Source organism: Vipera ursinii (genome assembly GCF_947247035.1).
Source record: "Vipera ursinii genome assembly, chromosome: 8".
NCBI classification, from domain to species: domain Eukaryota; kingdom Metazoa; phylum Chordata; class Lepidosauria; order Squamata; family Viperidae; genus Vipera; species Vipera ursinii.
Window position 1 is genome coordinate 2674578 of NC_139519.1, and position 20108 is coordinate 2694685.

Sequence of the window (20108 nt, forward strand, 5' to 3'; positions counted from 1 at the left end):
GGAGCCGTCAAGCTTCCGCTTGGCTTCCGGGACCGGCTGGGTTTCCATTCAGCCTGGGAAAGGCTGCACTTGTCCTGATCCTGGGAGCCGAAATAGTTCAAGGGTCTTCTGTATTTAATATCTAACATTCATTCCGTACTAAGAAAAGCTGAATTCTCTCTGCTGTTAAAAACAGAGTCCAGTGTGCACAAATTATGTTAACTTGTATGTTTTTACTGTAATGTTATCTATTTTGCATCCTGGGTAAAAAAGAAAAAAAGGAAATGCTCCCCCACAACAACATCAGACTTTGAGGAGTCTAGCAGAGACGGCCCTCCCTCCTGACAGCCCTCCTCACACTTTCAATTTACATGTTGTGAAACTGCAAGAGCTACAAAAACCCCGTGAAGGGGTGTGTGTGCAAAGGAAGAATCTGGACACGGAGCTGCTTCATCCAGGCAATCCTGCCTCCCCATTTCAACTCATGCAGTTTTGTGTTGAAAAGAACAAAATTGTTGCTTCTTCAGAGAAGGACTAACCAATCCATCTCTTTTACCCAGTTTTTTCTAATCCTAGGTGAGCTTTTTTCTTTAGAGAGGTAACCAAGCCCACAGATGGCTGGGCGATCATGAACCAGTGGGAAGGCCAAAAAAAAATACATATTCTGGAGAGAAACAATTTGCAAAAAATTCTTGGGTTCAGAGGCCAAGGTTCAAAAGACTCTTGCTTAGTAGGCTTACAAGACTTCCAAATATTTTAAAACCAGCCCATTCAAGATGCAAAGCTTTGGAGCTTGGCATTAATGAAATGACTATGTTAGGTCACAATGGACATGAGAGTAAACCTGGTTTGGTTTTACTGTTCAATGGAGCCTGCCATAAGCACACCCAAAGAAAAAGGCCTTACCTGTCATTGAGACAACAATAAATAATTGGGTTGTACATAGTGGAGCTCATGGCCAGCCACAGGATAGCCAGGTAGACCTGCTGGATGTACTTTTCTGAGAACATCTCACCGTTGAACAGTTGTAGGAAGAAGTAGACATGGTAAGGCAGCCAGCAAATGGCAAAGGTGCAAACCACAATGATCATCATCTTGACAACCTGCCAGACAAGGAAAGCCACCAAGTATAACCATTAACAGGAAGTCCCCGTGAAGAGGCAAGGAGGCTGCTCCCACTGATTCGTGGTGCTGAGGCCTCTGGGGTTCACAGAACTGCATTGCCAGGCAAGGAGAGAAAGTTCTGGGGCTTGAATTTTGCCTTCCCCTAATGGAAACAGCAGGCCAGCTGCGGGAAGATGTCAAAGTTGACATCATATCCACTGTCAGAGTTGTGATCCTTCTGATTCTTCCTTTCACTCTTCAAAGAAGCCAAGAGCTCCTTCAGCACACTAATGGTATCATGTTTATTTGATCCTTTGGGAGAACAAGCTAGGTTACAAAATGGGATTTAGAACATATGAACTTTTGATTTATGTAACTCAGTGACATAGTGCGCTCCCACAAAGAGGGCCTCCTCAGGGTGCCACCGGTCAAAGAATGTCGACTGGTGGCCCCCAGGGGAAGGGCGTTCTCTGTGGGCGTGCCAGATTTATGGAACCATCTTCCGGTTGAGCTCCGGATGGCGCCCGACCTTCGCTCCTTCCAGCGCGATCTAAAGACCTACCTGTTCGAACAAGCCGGCCTGGCCTGATGGGTGATGGGTTTGGGTTTTATTGCTTTTTATGTATTTTAACTTATTGTTATAGTTCTTGGGCATCTTGTTTAATCTCTTTTAATTTTTGTATTCTTGTCTTTTAACATGTCTTGCCCTGTTCACCGCCCTGAGTCCTTCGGGAGAAGGGCGGTATACAAATAAAATTATTATTATTATTATTATTATTATTATTATTATTATTATTATTATTATTATTATTATTATTATTATTATTATTATTATTCTTCCATGGGAATGGAGAAGCTAAAGTCTTTGGGATATTGCTTAGCTACAACTCCCAGCAAGTGGTGCCATCCAGCGGGCCAGTGCTTTCCCATCTAAACCAATCTCAAATCACTCCAGCTGGTTGGCAAGAAATCTTAGCTACCTGTTTCTCGCTCTGTCTATTCAGTTAACATTTGGACCCTGACCCGAACTGAATTCTTTGACGGGGCTTTCCTTTCCGGTTGAGTTTCTTCTGATAGACTTTACCTTGCGCTTGGCAGACACTTGTTCATGGTAGCGGTCTGAAGAGTCCCCTGGTATCGCACTAGCCCATAGGGTAATGCCCACCATAATATAGGCATAGCCGATCACTATGAGTGGCAAGATGTAGGCTAGAATAGTCATGCAGACCTGATACCTGGAATAAATGGGACACAAGTTGAGTCTGACAACAAAAGAGGTGTTTCCCCCCCCGCCCAGTCTGAACATCCTCCCCACTTTATTCTTGATATAAATGCAGCTGCTACTTGGAACATCACTGCAATGTCATGACAAATGAACGATGGTGTAACTTGGGCTGCCTCTTAGAGGAAGAGACACAATCTTCAGGCTGATGATGGACGTACCTGGCAACTATACTAGCCCACATCTAATGCTTTTAGCCCTCCCTCCCCAATACAGACTACATACCATCAACTCTTAACCACCACATAGAGAGATTTTCCCGACGAGGATCTGCAGCCCATCTGATCCCAGGATCATGGAATTAGAAAGGAGCCCACCCCAGGCTCAGTGCAGGAGTCCAACGGAAGACCCCAGACAGAGGCTTGCTTGAACTCAGCCAACAAAGGGAAGCCCATTGATCCCACTAGCAAACAGCTCTGCTCACCCACAGAAACAAAGTCTGCCTCTTTGTCATGTGAGCCATTTTGCCAAGTTCTAAACTTCTTTCTTAGCGATATCCTTTTGGGAATTTGCAGGGGGACGTCGTGGTTTAGAATTGTAAACTGCCCAGTGTCACTTGGTTGAGTTGGGCGGCTGTAGAAATTGAATCAATAAGCCAACAAATGTACCTCTGGTTTGTCTTTTCTTTAGGGTAAAAGGGCCCAACCCCTAGGTCACTCTTTGTACCTTTTCTAGTGTCTCCAGGTATTTCTTTAAACAGAGACAAAAACGGATCTATGACCAATAAAGATTAAAGTGTAACTGTAACTCCCCATGATTTGGAAACAATGCTCCCATGGATAATTTTGCCTTTTTGGCAACCATATCTTTCTTCTGGCCCATATTCACATTCTGACCCACTTCCATTCCAAGAGCCTATTACTAATTCACATATTTCATTTTCCTATGTAACAAATTTCCACAGATGTGGGCTAAATGTCATTCTGTTATTAGCTCACTTCTTCTACCCATTAAAATTATTTTGAATTGTTTTTGCCCTTCTGATATTCCGATCAGGTTTACATCCTCAGTGAATTTGATAAGCATGCCTTCTATCTTTTTCATCAAAGCATTAGTAAAAGTGGGGAAATCAAACGTCTATGGAGATTCTCAGTCATTCAGGTCTTGGTTATCCCAAAGATGCTTTTTCACAAGGCAACTGGACTTTCTTGTTTTTTCTTTGTTTTTTCTCACCCAAGAAGCTTCTTCAGTTCTGACTGGATGGTGGGGAATGGAAGGATTTATACTCCTTGCAGATAGCTGGTCATTTCCATTCTTTTTGAGAGTCACTGCTGCCACCTGGAGGCTTATCTGTGTCATCAGGATCACTTGAGTAGTGCAAATGGAGCCTTCTTGGAACTATTGAAAGGACTGTGTTGTAGACTGGAGATAGACGGTGTTGTATCCCTCCCCCTCTGTTGAGAGAGGACTGTTCAATTTTGACATAGATGGCCTCTTTGACCCCTCTTTCAAACCAGCAATCCTCTCTGTCCAGAATGTGGACTTTGCTGTCTTCGAAAGAGTGGCCTTTGTCTTTTAAATGCAGATGGACTGCTGAATCTTGTCCTGATGGGTTTGCTCTCCTATGTTGTGCCAGGCGTTTGTGAAGTGGTTGTTTTGTTTCCCCAATGTACAGGCCTGCACATGGCTCACTGCACTGTAGTGCATATGCCAGGTTGCTCAGTTTGTGTCTGGGTGCTTTATCCTTGGGGCGGACAAGCTTCTGCCTTAGTGTATTCTTGGGTTTGAAGTGTGCATGTATGATGTTTTGGCTGAAGATCCTCCTGAACTTTTCCATTATTCCTGCAACATATGGAATGATTACATTGCTTTGTTTATTGTTTTCTTCTTTGTCTGTTATGGAGGAGCTCCTGTTGGGTCCTTTTTGGGATTTTGGATGAGAAGCGAAACATCTTCAAAGACAAAACAAGAAAGTCCAGTTGCCTCATGAAAAAGCATCTTTGGGACTACAGGATCAAATCTTTACTGACAAACTAGAATGCTCTAGTTTGATGAGTAATATAGATGAACATTCTTTGAATATCATTTTTAAGTTGACTAAATATCTACTTAATAATTATGCCATCCAACCCACACTTAAGTAGCAATCTAAGAATGCCATGGTCTATTTCATCAAATTTTTGCTAAAATCACCGATATTATCTCATTTCCATGACAAACTAAGAAAGTAATATGAATAAAACTTAAATCAGATTATTCTAGCAAAATTTGTTCTTTAAGTCACACTGACTTCCCGTAATGATTGCAGCCTTTCCCAAGCATTTACAGACTGATGGCTTGATCAGCTGTGAAATCATCTCAGACAGAGGTGTCAGAGTGACTGCTAAGTAGTTCCCTGCATTCACAGAATCAGAGAATTGGACATGAGCTCAGATGTCCTCTAGTCTGACTGCCAGATGACCAATGCAGGGTTTGCTAAATATTTTGGACAGATGCCTATCCAGCTGCTGTTTAGCAACATCCATAAATGGAACATATCTTCATGAAGCCCCATTTCTTTACCATCAGAAAAGTCCAAATCTTTGAAAACAGTGGAATCTTTTCTTTTTGATGTTTCATTTCTTCAAGCAGAAATGGCACCCCCCCCCCAGATTTTTTGGGGTGTGTGTGTTGGTCATCAGACAGTGCTAGGCCAGCTGCTCTCACCCCGTCTACAAGTTACAAAGTACTGAGAAAGAATCAGTCTGTTCTGTTTTCTGAAGGTCTGCTATGAACACATATGAAAGAAACCCCATTTGTGTCAAGGCTGACCAATACTCCTTCTCTGCCTGACCATTTGATCTTTCTGCACTGCTCCACCCTCCAGGCAGCTGATCCTGGAGCCATCAGTGAAAGGTGAGTAACAAGCTGCCCAATCTCTATTCACCTTCTCTTCAATCACTATCCTTTCAGAAGGAGTGAGGGGCTTCCATATTGTTACCTTTTTTTTAAATAATCAGTTTGGGCCTCTTGCTCTGCAAATTTTCTGGTTGGTAGCAATCTGTTTGGACTACCTTAATTATTTTTGTTGCTTTGACTCCGGAGAAGCCGGGAAGCAAGAGGGAGCCAAGACCTCTGAATTCCCATTGCTTTCTATGGTTGGACCTGTTGAAACATTTCAAATTGGGTCCTGAAAAAACAGAACTGTAGTTTTGTTCCATTGGAGTCCAGTCAATTGCAGTGGTTTCCAGCGGAATATTCTGGAGGGAGCAGCTTTGATCTGGGGATTAAGTAAGTGCATATTTTTCATTTCTTGTACCTTGTTATTATAAACAATATGTAGATATGTCCCCTTCTTCACTATGTCAGAATTCAGCTCAAGTGAGGTAAATGAAGTGCCTGTTAGTATGTCTTTCGGATGATTCATTCATCTTAGATTCACCCTCGCTTAGGTCTCTGTGGTGTGTTACAGGAAGAACAGTATATTCCCAGCACTAGGGTGGAAGAATCTGGCCCTGCTAAGGTTTCTAATTCATTTGACAGAGATCTAATCCTAACTTGGCTATATTTACACAAGGGAAGATGTATTGACTGCATCTGTACACTATGTTAGCATACTCTTAGCATTAGCTTTCATTAATTTTGTGGGATGTTGCATGAAACTAGGCCATTGGATTAATTTATGGTTCAATTCACTATCTTACCCCCCTCTCCCCCCAAAGTCAGCGATCAAATGAAATAGGTGGAGTGAACTGAGTCCTTTCGATGGAACAACGATCTTGGCTGCTGGCCCTGCTTCAGAGCGTGTGGCAAGGAACAACTACATTCCCCCAGGGCTCTCCCTTCCAGCCGCAGTCCTTTCCTTCAAAGCCAAGCCCTCCTCGCTCGTCTCCTGTTTGGCTGAGAGGCAAAAGCCCCAGTAAGTGGCTTTTACCCAAAAGACATGCCTTTTCTCTGATGGTTGACTATCCCTTCTGGCTAAGAGGGCTTCCAAGAGGCTGAATGATTTGATGATGCGAGAGAATGAATGAACTGAGCACACACAGGTATAAAACCTCAGTTCTGTTACTGAGAAGCATTAACCTTAACTAATGTGTCAGAATTAAGTCTTGGAACCTTCATTATGTGGGCTGAAGTCCCCAGGCTCTTTATCGTGGACTGGGAGTGATTCAGCTGCAATGAGGAAGACATGAATAAGAGCTGGACATTTTCCCAGAGAGGCAGAATTTACTCAACGGCGACCTTCAGCTCTTTCGATATGTCAAATGCTGAAATATGAGACATCACATCAAGAATAAACACTGACATCACACCAGGTTCGTTTTTGAATTTGCTGCAGCAACAAAAGTTGCCAGAAGTTTATCCAGGCAACCTGCTTGAGGATAAGTTATTCTGGCCTTTGCAGCATTGGACTTGGCAGATGGAGCGGGCCATATGACTGGAAGTGACTTGAATGGCGGCCAAGGCAACAACTGCCAGCGTTCAGTCTGAATGTAGCTCCATTACCTGGAGACCAAGATTCAATCAGGAAAAAAACTGCTTTGTAGAATGCATAAGGCACCTCCCCTTCCACCACTGAGAAGTGATGACAGAACTACAGAACTAAATAAAAGAAACAATAGAATAATCAAATTTTCATTCTGGAAGAGGCTGCAAAGATCATCTAGACCACTCGCTGCAAATATGTAGGAAAACTAATTAAAAGTGGCTGCCCAGCCTCTTCTTAGATGGATAACCTACAATCTCTGGAAGTAGTATAGATCTTAATAGAAGTTTTTCCTTCTCTTTAAGTGAAATCGAGGTAGTTGCAACTAATAGATTATTTCTAGTTCTGAAGTCTGTAGCAATGGAAATCGTTCATGGTCATCTGTTCTATGGCAGATTTTTATGAACCCGAACTCTGATATCACTTCTCCTGTGTTTTTTCTCCAGGCTGATCACTCTGGGTTCCTTCAGCCTTTCTGCCACCAAGAGTAATTCACCAAATTCTTTATTCCATTTAAGCAATTTTCAGCAACTGCTCTAGAATCCAGAAAGAATGAATTATGTAATATTTATTTAATTATCCATTGAGTCTGTATTGCCTGACCCTCATCTAACATCACCAATAAAAATATTTTAAAAACATACAATAAGGAATAAAAAGAGAGCGAAGTGACAGAAACCAGACTGGAATGACCAACCCAATGGAGCTTTGCTCATGCTCCCCAAAGGCCTGTCACGAGAAGCCATGGGTGCAAGGCTTCCGTTCTGTTGAACTAGGGCAAATGATCCCCAGTGTGGCCTTCGCAATTCCGTGGCTTGAAAATTGAACATATCTGGAAGCTTCCAGGTTGGGGAACACTGGAAAGATTATCATTAGGAGTTAAAGGCAGGTAGGAGTCTCTTGCACATATTATACACTGATAATTGCAGAGTTCATTCCATTGGGAATTCCCACCCATTGCTTTGCTTCTCAACCAAGGAATTAATGAGGGGTGTTAAGGCTGTCTCTCCTCTGAAGGATGGGGGAGCACAAGGGAAACACATCCTGGGCCCAAGGCCTTGCGGTGCTGCTGCTGCTCCAGCTTCTTCTGTAGGAGGCTCTCACATACAGGAAGTATCCCGATATGTGGGCTTAAAGTCAACATATGGCTGTTGAACAGCTATGTGCCTCCCAGACAATCACAGTTGGTTAAAAATGTTACAGAAGATTTTCTTCCGAACTATGCTGCCATGCACGCTACCTGCACATACTTGCAGGTAGCAAGTGTTGAGTTACAGCTAAACTGAGTCCTTTTTTTAAATAAGTTTTTTTAATTAATTTTCTCATATTGCATTCACATATTGGAAAAGCAGCATGGTGGCTGGGTACAATAATTCCAATACAATTGAATATTATCCATACAGATCTCAAAATTTGACAGTAACTAATTCTCTCTCTTTCCCCCTTAATATGTATGTGTCTCTTTCACAAACCAATAAAATTCTTACTCTATCAATCAAGCAAAAATTAACTTTCTAATATTCACCAATAATGTATATCTTAATTAATTTAACATTCAAACTTTTAGACAATCAATGACCTAATAAGTTTTTCTTAATTTTAATTTTCCATTAATTTTTTAAATTTAATGTTGATCTTTATCATTTCCAAGTTTTAAATGACCCCATGTTCTATCACAATTCCCCCACAGTCTAATGTTTAAAGTATACCTCTTATCTATATAAGTTCTCACAATCTGTATCAGCAAATTAAGAATATAAGGTAATATTTTCTCAGGTCTCCTAAAATCTCAGGTTTAATAACCAAAATTTCTTTTGTTTTCATATTTAATATTTCCTCTTTTCCCCTCTTTATATCTACTATCTATCCAGTGAGTAATCTAATAAGCTTTTCTCAGTTTTAGTTTTCCCTTAATATTTAAATTTAATGATTTATATTTTTCCCAAATTTTTAATTAACTACAATTCCTTTATGACAATTCCTCACAGAGTCTAGTGTTTAGAATATACACCTTATATATAAATTCTTACTATCTACCTCAGCAAATTAATAACACAATATTTATGCTTCTAAATTTTACATAACCAAAATTTTCTTTTTCTCAAGACATTACAATATCTTATATTCAGAATACATGTCTTATCTTTTTGGGTCTATTCTATTTTAAATCCCATATGTGGATCCCAACCCCATTCCTTTTCAGTCTTATTCTGGCTTTTTTTCTTTGCCAAATGATCTTCCGTGTCTTTGCTTCTAAATCGTCAAGCAGATCTCCTTGTATTGTTGTGGCTATTATTTGATGTTGAGGAGACCATCCAGTTGCCATTTTTTTGAAAGAACTAACAACTCTAGCCAGTTGTCTCCTTGTTTTTCCACCTCAATGTGACTGTCCCAGAGTATTTATCTGGGACTTTCAGCCGTTTTCAGGGGGCCCCAGCAAAGCGAAACTGGATGGGGGAGAGAGAGCAAGCCTCCCAGCCGTCCATGGCGGCAGCGCGGCAAACCGGAAGTCCGCTAAACTGAGTCCTTGTTGCATGTTTCATGCACTGAAGTTGCCCCAAAGGAAAACTGACTGTACTTACAAGAAACAATGGTCAGAAACTGACCAAAGAGAGAAGTAACCCGGAATTAAAGAGAAACTTCCTAAAAATGAGGACAATTAACCAGTGGGACAGCTTGCTTACAGAAATCGTGGGCACTCCATCACTGGAGGTTTTAAAGAAGAGACTGGACAGCCACTTGTCTGAAATGGTATAGGGACTCCTGCTTGAGCATGGGAGGGGGGCTGGACTAGAAGACCTCCAAGGTCCTTTCCAGCTCTATTCTATTCTACTTTTAATATTTTGTCTGCACTGTAATTTCATATTATGAACATATAATCCAGGGCAAATCTCTCTATTGTTCAGGATGTGTAGAGAAATAAATTGCTCTGCAGCTGCTTCACCTGCATTTCAAATGCTTTACTGAGGTCTCATGTACATTTTTACAACATTGTTCTGTGGTTTTCCTTTTCTGGTTCTCAACCTTTTTGAGATTCTTGCTTTTGTCAAAACAACTTGTCTTATTAATGCAAGGGAATTTTCTTGAGCTGAACATCCAATAGAAAGAGAAAGGGCTGGTGGGGAGCAGGGAAGATTTCAAAAGAAAGTCCTAAAGGTTGGAAGTAGAGAGCAGGAAGAAGCAATTTAATTTTATGAGGTTGAGAAATTCCAGAAGCAAGTCCCCAGATACTTGTAATATTTTTTGCACTGGTTACTAGAAAGAATGAGGGAGAAATAATTGTTTTATTTACAACCATATGACTAACTGAAGCCACGCAGCACATCAAATTATTCTGCAGGAATCAATTTGCCTACTTTTCATGTTCTTGGAACTCCACTGGCAAAAACTCCCTAAACTTGAGGATGAGAAAACTTTCTGATTTTAAAAAAAGAGTGGAAAAAGTTTTAAATGTTGAAAGTACAAATATAGTTAGTCCTTGACTTACAACCGTTCATTTAGTGGCCGTTTAAAGTTACAATGGCATTGAAAAAAGTGAGTTAGGACTGTCCATGTGACTAAAATTCAGATGTTTGGGACTTCTGGTTTGCCATCGTGGCGCTGACGGATGCATTGAGGTGAGCTCCGTCTTCAGCGTCAAGTTTTATCCCGCTGGGGGACCCTGGAAAGGGTTGAAAGTCACCCTGTAGGGGCAATGAGCAAGGAGAGGACTCCTCGCTTGACCACAAAGGGGCGGCAGCCCTTCCACTTCATCTGGGACAGCTCTCCAAACCAGCGGGGAAAAGACCAGCCATAGCAATATGGCTCGTCATTAAGCTGCTGACAGCTGAAGTCAAAACTACAAACAAGCACCTTTAAAGCAACATGGATGAAACTAGGTGAGATCTGATCTTCTCTTTAAGACTTTAAATAGTTTTCCTGCAAAAGCTTCCCAAAGTATTTCTCCCCCTGTGAGGAGGGAGGGAAGGGAATTCTTACCCCAGAACAGTGGCGACTGACTACCTTGGGTAAAAGAGCAATTATAAGAACAATTCTAATTTAATTGGATGCATATATCTTTAAAATTTGGAAACTAATTTTTTTCTTTTCTTACTGGAGATATTGGCTGTTATTTAAAAAAGAAAAGAAACAAACCTTGAAAAGCTATTATAAAAACTCAGGATTTAAAAAGTTTTAAACGGCATTGGTGACATCTTTTGGTCAATTATGCTATTACAATTTATTATTGACTAAAAGAGACTTGGCTGGAATCCCAGTAATTAGAAAAAACCCTCTCAACCTTGACATACCACCTGTGAGACACAGAGGAACTGCAAACTGCAAACAGGTTTATCTGGCCTGTTTGAACTATGAAGATAAAACTTTATTGACTTTCAGAATTATATGTGGGAAATTGTTTTCCTATTTCTTTACATGAGGAGACTTTGTTACTACATGAGATGATGGAATACTTTGGACTATAAATTCTTACCTGCCAAACAATTTTCATTATAAGACTATTCGCAACATGTGAAATAGATGTCACACATCTAGCTACAAAAACTACTTTAACTTTTGATTTTAAAATCCTTAATTTAATACACTATCAAGAGAATATGGACGAAGAACAGGAAAAAATCCTTTCTATGTTGAAATCAATACATGAAACCATTCTTTCAGCATGTAACAAAATGAGAGGCAACATAAAGGAACAAGATGCCAGCTTTTGACTACAGATTTTTTGACCCATATTTTGACTACAACCAAAGACCCAACAATGCAGAAAGCAACAGGAAAAATGGAATAACTAAATATTAAGACAGAGGACCCAACTGACCAACAGATCCAGCCAACGGGGAAATTAGAACAGAGAGTGACAACATTGAAAATGGAAAAGATTTTTTTCATAAATCAGAAGAAACTTGAGGAAAAGGAAGAACAAACTGAATGGAAGATAAACTTATTAGCACAACTGTGGGAAACTGGAATAATGGGGAGGCGATCAAAGAAATATAATGGGGCTAGTTCTTCCAAAAAATTGTAACTAAATGTTTTTTTAAACTCAAATAATATACACAATAATAGAGGGAGAACTGTTTGATGAATTAAAAGTACTGACATGGATGGTTAGTTGGCAAAGGAAAAAAGCCAGAGTAAGGCTGAAAGAAACTAGGGTTTTGATTTATTAGGGGGGATTTTATACTATTGATTAGAAGGTTGAAGATGGTTGAATATAGATAATTGTTTTAGAAAATAAAGTAATATTATAACTGAATAGGTAAGATGTGTAATAAGATTAATAAATTTTTGGTTTAATGTGGTGAAATAAAGAGAATTTTTAAAATAGAATAAGATTATATGCAAATAGATAAGATGTATATTTAGAATATTAGATTTTGTTATAAAAAGGGGAAAATGTAGAAGTTGAGATAAGGGAAACTCTAGTTACCTAAAGCTTAGAAATTATAACATACCAAATGTTAAGTTGGATATTGAGGGGAAATTAAAGCCTGGAGAAAAAGCTACAACAGGACACTGATGTATATAAGATTGAATGTATACACAATTAAGATATGTATAAGTTCAAAATTATTAATAAATGTAACAAAGATGGTTTTACTTAGTTGACAACAATAAGAATTATATTATTTCAATATGAGATAGTAGATATTAAGGGATAAAGAGAGGAAATATCTGATGCTGTAACTTGAGATTTTTGCTAAAGATTTATGTATGTTGATTACCCAGTCACGATGTTGCTTTTTAAATGTTTAATTGTAAAATTAGAAAATGAATAAAAATTATATAAAAAAATTCAGATGTTTGGCAGCTGACTCATATTTATGACAGTTGCAATATCCTGGGGTCACGTGATCCCCTTTTGTGACCTTCTGACAAGCAAAGTCAAAGGGGAAGCCAAATTCACCGAACAACCATGTTACTAGTTAACAACTGCAATGGTTTACTTAACAATTGTGTCAAGAAAGGTGATAAAATGGGGCAAAATTCACTTAACTGCCTCACTTAGCAACAGTAATTTTGGGCTAAATTGTGATCATAAGTTGAGGACTACCTATAACATGCTGTACAAATTAGCTCTGTATATGAATTTGAGGTGGGAGAGCCCAACACATATAACTTTAATACCCTGAACCACATTCCTTCATTTTGGAAAGGTCCTTTTGAAACTTTCAACAAATCTACCAAGTATCATTTAGAACTCAACAATATCACTGCTCAGCCTTTACATCAAAGTGTTTTTGAGCAAGTTTCAAAAAGCTTGAAGTCCATCCTGGAAGGACTGTGATTTATAGTACATCCCTCCACTGCGATTGACCTTGTTCCTCCTCTACTTCTAGTTCTCTAAATAGATCTCCATCCAGAAGGGTGCTTGTCTTCTTAACCCATCAGAGAGTTCTTGACAGTTATCTGTTCAATTTCATTCCACAAATTAGCCATCCAATTTTCAACTATTCCATATCTAAAGGAGATAGGGAGCATAAGACCACACTGAGCTTGTATTACATGTGGTTCCTTTCCTTTTTCTAAGACCAGCTTTTAAGACATGCTTGAGTAAGAAGCTTTCACAGCCAGATGCAAATGCATAGTTCATTGCTCTCTGGCTTATCGTTTCAGCGGAATGTCAAAATTCAATTTATTTTCTTTGGCATTTTTCATATTATGATTATTTCATATTCAAACGAAAACCATTCCACACAAGAAAGATACATTCCAGAACAGAAAAGAACAGCTTGGAGGCAACTTAATAAAAATGACACTAGGAGAACAAAATAAGAATCAAAATGGATAGCAAATGACTACAAGAAAGTTGTAATATCTAGAAGTTTGAATATCATAAACTTTCAGGGTTAGAAAGAACCTTGGAGATCATCTGAGCTTGGATCATCCCTGCCCACTTTAAGTATCCATTACTTCAGCATTCCTAGCAATAGATGGCTATCCGGTCTTGTTTAACCAGCCCCCCACACCTCCAAGTAAAAGAGGGTTTATCACCTCCCTGGCAATCTGTTCCATTGTTGAGCACCTCTTACCATTAGGACATCTTTCCTGATGTGCAAATGAAATCTGCCTTCTTCCCATGGAAGTCCACTGCCACTTACCCTCTCTGCTGGTCTTATTACTCCTGAGAAGAGGCCTTCCTTCCTTCCTTCCTTCCTTCCTTCCTTCCTTCCTTCCCTCCCTCCCTCCCTCCCTCCCTTCCTTCCTTTGAGCAGCTAGCAAAGCTCCACAGGCTTTTAATAAGACCATGTCAGAATTTGTTCCCCACAGGAGACTGCCCAGTGCTCCAGACCAGGAATGTCTATGGAGATTCTCAGTCACCCAGGTCATCTTTGGTCCAGACCAGGAGCTCACCTTAAATTCTGGTCCTCTAACATCACATACAGACCTGGTTGAAGTCTCTCTTGGACACATAACACGGGGTGATGGAGTAAGAATTTTTATTGCAAACCAGAATTAAGTGAACATAATGGTTGATTGCTAACTTTTATACTTAATGGCAGTTTAAATCCACTGCTTCATCTTTCTGTCTATGACATCTTTCTGTCCAATGGATTATTCAATGGGCCAAGCTCTTGAAACTAATAAATTGTTAAGTAAACAATGAAAGAAATTCCAAACTGCTAAAATATTATGCAGCCTCAAAATAAAGAGAGCCCTGTATTATAGCATAAAAAGGAGGCGTTTCAGAAGATTGGGAAAAATCTTAAGTTAATATTCTACCAACATTTTCAGAGGGTCAAAGCTATTCAAAGTTACATTGAGAAAAATATCACCATGCAGGCTATGTATTTGGAAAGAAATTTGCTAATATATTAAACATGTTCAATAAAAATGTCAAATGTAAATTATCAATCAAATGCTAACTCAGATATAATGTTTTCTCTCATACATCACTAAAATTAGATAAAGCTGAGCATAATATTGCTTTTAAGATTTGAGAGAAAAAATTCTATCACAAAATAAACCTTTTTATTTAAGCAAGGGAGACATTCAGAATACAAAATAACAGAGTTGGGAGGGACCTTCTAGTCCAATCTCCTGCTCAAGGAGGAGACTTTATGCCATCCTAAATAAATGGCTAAATGGCTGTCCAATCTTTTCTTAAAAACCTCCAGTGATAAAGCACCCACAACCTCTGGAGGCAAGCCATTCCACTGATTGATTCTCTCACTGACAGGAAATTTGTCCTTAGTTCTAAGTTGCATAGCTCTTTGATAAGTTTCCATCTGTTACTTTTCACACTTGTAAAACCAGGTAAGTGAATACTACAACCATTTTGGGGTTTTTTTGGGGTGTGTGTGTGTCTTTGACCTATTCTCCAAAGCACCTGAGGACTAGACAAGAAGTAACAGATGGAAATAAGTAGAAATTTATTGAAAATGAGAACAATTAATCATTGGAATGGCTTGCTTCCAGAAGTTGTGGGTGCACCATCACTGGAAGTTTTTAAGAAAGGATTGGACAGCCATTTGTCAAGAATGGTATAGGGCCTCCTGCTTGAGCAAGCAATTAAACTAGACTAGACTAGACTAGATTAGTACCACCAGTGGTACTTTGGCACATGGCAGGTGGTACGCGACTCTCCTAGACAAGTGTAGCAGGGGAGGGGAATAAGCTGAAGTGACCCAAGCCTGAGGGAGAGGCAGCTGGAGCTGCAGAACTATCTGTGCTGGGCAGAAGCCCCAGGAGCTGGCAGGGCTCCAGCTGATTGGCTCCAGCTGATTTGCGCTTCCATAGCTGGAGGTGAACTGAAGATAAAAGGAGGGGGGAGGATAGCATAGGATATAAAAGGAGGTGGTTTGGGTGGGAAAGTGGATGGAGAAGGAGCTGTGGAAGGAGAGCTTAGCAGGCAGGGAGGAAAAAGAGACAAGGAAGAAGAAGCTGTTGGTGGAAGAAAATGTCCCCTGGTTAGTTTTCTCCAGCCAAGAGAATGCAATCAGCGCTGGTGAAATGAAAAGCCAGGAGACCAGCATGTCGGAAAGGAGGTTGGTTTATTTAGTTCTGGGTCATCTGGCAGCTTGATTGGGTTATCATAAGGATTTTTGTGCAGTGTTTACAGCATTTTGTAGTTCAGAGGCTCAGTTTGTGTGCTTTGGTTAGTGGAATATTTTAGTCTGTTTCACAAAGTCCAAAGTGTTGGCTTCCATAGGTTTAATCCCTTTAAACAAATGTAATTAGTTTTACCCCCTTGAGTCTGTCTATGGCTTTTAGGAAGTTTTCTTTGTAGGTAAACAGGCTTAATTTAAGGTTATCGCTGCTTGCAATTGCCAGATCCTTTCAGGCTCAGGTTGCAACATTGTGATATGCCTGAGGCAACTTAAAGCAAAAACAACAAAGGAGTTTAGTGTTTCTTTATTCTGGGAGGCTTTTGTGAGCCTTTCTTGCTTTGTGCTTGATTCCTGTGTCTTTTAAGGGTACAGTGAAGGGACTGGGTATGTCTGTGCATTCTTACTATACTGTGGAAGAAGAGGAGAGGGAGAGAGGAAGAAGGGCCCACCAGCCAGCTGGTAGTGGTGCATATTAATAAATATGGATAAATTCATCATACATTTGTCAGTGTAAAGGGAAAATGATTCAGCAAAGGAACTGTCACCAAAGAAAATAGAATTGGTACTTTTTTCCTTTTTTTCTACAGTTTGTAACATTTTATTAGATTATAGAATAAAAACAAAAATACAAAAGCAAATAGTAGGACAGAGTAGGGAGGAAAAAGGGGGGAAAGTGAGGGGGAGAAAGGAAAAATCAAAGAAAAGGCATTGACGACTTCCGGTGGCGGCGCGGCGCCGGAGACAGCCTTTTCGGGCTGCCCGCGGCTCAGCTGTGTAGTTTTCACCCGAAAACAGCGCCGATCAGCTGTTCGGGTGAATTTGAAGCCCCCTCCTCGGGAGAAGAGGAGGGGGTGAGGCCCCAGGTAGGGGTCGAGTTCTCCGGGGCCGCCTGAGTTTAAAGCTTGGGCGGCTGAAGGATCGAACTCCCCCGTAGCCTGGGTTGCTCCCAGCTGGTCAGCGTCTCTGCTCCGGATTTCTTGGAGCAGAGCCAGGCGTTTGCGACCACCCCTGCCTGAAGGAAAGACTCTGGAATAAAAGGAGCAGGCAGAGCGGTACAAGAGGAAAAGGTGAAGAGGATCTTTATTTTTACTCTCGAGCTTAATGGACTTTTTAAACTTAAAGTGAAAGTGCGTCACAAGTGAAAGTAAAAGATGGCGGCTAAACCTCCCTCAAAAACTCTTTGGAGTGCTGGAACTTCTCCGGTGCAACAGACATCGTTGCAAGCCTTGCTTCCTCCTGCTGCATTGACATCGAAGGATTTACAAGATGCTCTTGAAAAGCATGCCCAGGTAATTTTAGAAACATTGGGTGATAAATTGGCAAAAATGGAGGAGAGAATAGAAGAGAGGATGGAAGAGAAATTTAGTGCGATGAGGGTAGACATTTTGTCTACAGTGGAAAGTGTGGCTGAATGTGTACAAGGTTTGGAAGAAAAAGTGGAAGATTTGACTCAAAAAAATGCTGTACTAGAAGTAAAGGTATTGGAGAATGAAGACAAAGTGGACAGAGAGTTAAGCCTTGTTCAGTTTCACCAGATGCAGTATGCTATCAGAATTAGGGGCTTAAAAGAAAATATTAAAGAAGATTTAAAGCAGCTGATTTCTGAAGCCCTGGAAGCAGTATTGGGTCAGCCAGCATCTGAAATAAAGGGATGCATGGATAAAGCTTTTCGTGTAAATTCATGGATTGCCAGACAGAGGAAGTTACCTAGAGATGTGGTGGTTTATTTTACAAAAAGAGAAATTAGAGATGAAGTTATTCAAGCTGCCTATGATACTAAAGTAGTGGTTGCTGACCAAGAAGTTTTGGTTTTAAAGGAAATTCCTCCAAAGATTTTAAGGAGAAGAAAGGACTATGCATTTCTTGTGCAGGAACTTAAGCAACGTGATATAAGGTTCAGATGGGAGATTCCAGTTGGGCTGGTGGCGATGCATGAAGGTAAAAGATACCGTCTGGTTACTGTGGCACAGGCACGTGATTTCTACAATAATGTCTTAAAAGCAACCCCACTATCACTTCTGGAAGCGGCAAAGGGATTTGGTGAAGAAAAACCTCACGAGGCTGAAGATGGTCAGACAGAGGAGGATGGTGCTGGAGGGGATCAAACTACAACTTTGTTGGCTGATGCTGGAGAGCTAAGGGTGACGCGTGCTGCTTTAAAAAGAGCAAAACAAATAAAAGAACAAGACCAGCAGAAGTTTATGGAACTTTCAAAGCGCACTTACAGCGAGGCAGTGGGAGGAGCGCGGCCCAAAGGAGACAGGGCCATTGAAGAGGTGCTCCAAAAGCTTCGGGGCGACAAGTATGGCAACTAAATTTTTAACTTGGAATGTTAATGGATTAAATTCGCCTCAGAAGAGAAAGAAAGTTTTTCAATATTTAAAACAATTTAAGACTGATGTTATATGCTTGCAAGAAATGCATATTAGGGCTATGGACCAAAAGTTTTTACTGAATTCAAGATTGGGTACGCAATTTGTTGCCTCTGCAATGAATAAGAAAAACGGAGTGGTTGTTTATATTAAAAGTGCTATAACAGCGGACTTAATTGAAGCAGATAAGCATGGAAGATACGTAATGATAGATTTGTTGCTAGAAGGCAAAAAAAAACGCTTTTAGTTGGACTGTATGCTCCTAATCAACAACAACAACAGGCTGACTTTTTTAGCTTACTTCATACAAAGCTTACTCAGTTGGATTACAAATCGTTTATTTTTATGGGGGATTGGAATGGCGTTTTGGACGTACAGATGAATAAGGCTGGTTTTTTTAAGCGTATTCCGTGTCATGCCAGACTGCCTAAGTCTTTTTTCGAAATGAAGGATGATTTGGAATTGCGAGACATTTGGCGTGACACACATCCGCATGAAAAGGATTATATTTTTTTTTCTGATAGACATCAATCTTTTTCTAGGATTGACTTTATTTTGCTGACTAATGATTTTTTTTTAGGATTAAGAAGGTAAAGATTTGTGCAAGAGCTATTTCTGACCATAGCCCAGTATGGTTAGAGATTAATAAGAACAACAGAGATAGGCGCTCGTGGCGCGTAAATGAGAATTTGTTTAGAAACCAGAAAAATGTGGAAGAGTGCAAACAGCGAATGAAGGACTTTTTTGAAATTAATATGAATAAGGATACTTCTATGGATATGGTTTGGGATGCTAGCAAGGCCTATATGAGAGGAGTGTTGATATATATGAATAACAAACATAGACGTACTTTGGAAGCTAGAAGGAAAGAATTGGAGAATGAAATCAAGGAAAAAGAGAATGCTTTGATTTTGAATCCATTGGATGTGAAGACTAAGGAGGCTATTAAGCTATTAAGAGGACAATTTGATAAATTAATGGCTGATCAAGTGGCAACCAACTTGAGGTTTGCCAGGCATAATACTTTTTGCAATGCTAATAAGCCAGGTAGATGGCTAGCTTATAGACTAAGGAAAAAGCAGAGGGCTTCTAATATAGACAAAATTGAACATAAGGGGAAGGTAGTGTTTCAACAGGATTGTATTAAGGAAGCCTTTGTGGATTTTTATTCTAAATTATATGCTAAGGAGAAGATTAATGAAAAAGACATTGATGAATATTTGGAGAATGCTAGCATCCCGGTTCTTACGCAAGTACAAAAAGAGGAGATTAATCAATTGATTACAGAAGAAGAAATATTTACAGCAATTAAGGAGTTGAAGGTTGACAAAGCGCCAGGTACAGATGGTTTGACTGTGGCCTACTACAAAAATTTACAATTAGAGATGGTTAAACCGTTAAAGGAATTGTTCCAGACAATCCAGAGAGGGGGAAAGGTGCCTCCATCTTGGAGAACTGCTTTTATCTCTCTGATTCTGAAGGAAGACCAAGATGCTACTCAAGTAAAAAACTATAGACCAATATCACTATTAAATACAGACTACAAGATATTTGCTAAGGTGCTGGCTAATAGATTGATGAGGGTTCTGCAACGGGTGATTCATGGGGATCAAACTGGGTTTATTAGTGGTAGGCAAATGAAAAATAATGTGAGGCATATAGTTGATGTGTTGGAATTTTTGGAAAGGAACAACCAGATCCCTGCGGCGCTAATTTTTTTAGATGCTGAAAAAGCTTTTGATCAATTGAATTGGCAATTTTTGATGAAAGTTTTAGATAAAATGAATTTTGGGGATAAATTTTTGCAACCAATTAGGGCATTATATCAAAAACAAACAGCTCGAATAATAGTTAACAATAGTTTGTCAGAAGTATGTAATATTGAGAAGGGTACAAGGCAAGGGTGCCCGCTATCG

General features: G+C 39.9%; 2 protein-coding genes across 2 annotated transcripts in view; both read right to left on the reverse strand.

The window, feature by feature from the left end:
* The window catches only part of BOLA3 (bolA family member 3), a 460366-nt gene that overhangs the window by 126003 nt on the left and 314255 nt on the right, over positions 1–20108 (reverse strand). The window lies entirely within an intron of this gene.
* Positions 1–20108, reverse strand: part of LOC310644099 (substance-P receptor-like) — a gene marked incomplete at its 5' end in the record, with an annotated part of 69905 nt that overhangs the window by 2218 nt on the left and 47579 nt on the right. Inside the window, 2 exons of the mRNA XM_083368871.1 lie at positions 886–1082; positions 2168–2318. Of these exons, the coding sequence (XP_083224997.1) occupies positions 886–1082; positions 2168–2318 (348 nt within the window). The remainder of the gene's footprint in view (positions 1–885; positions 1083–2167; positions 2319–20108) is intronic.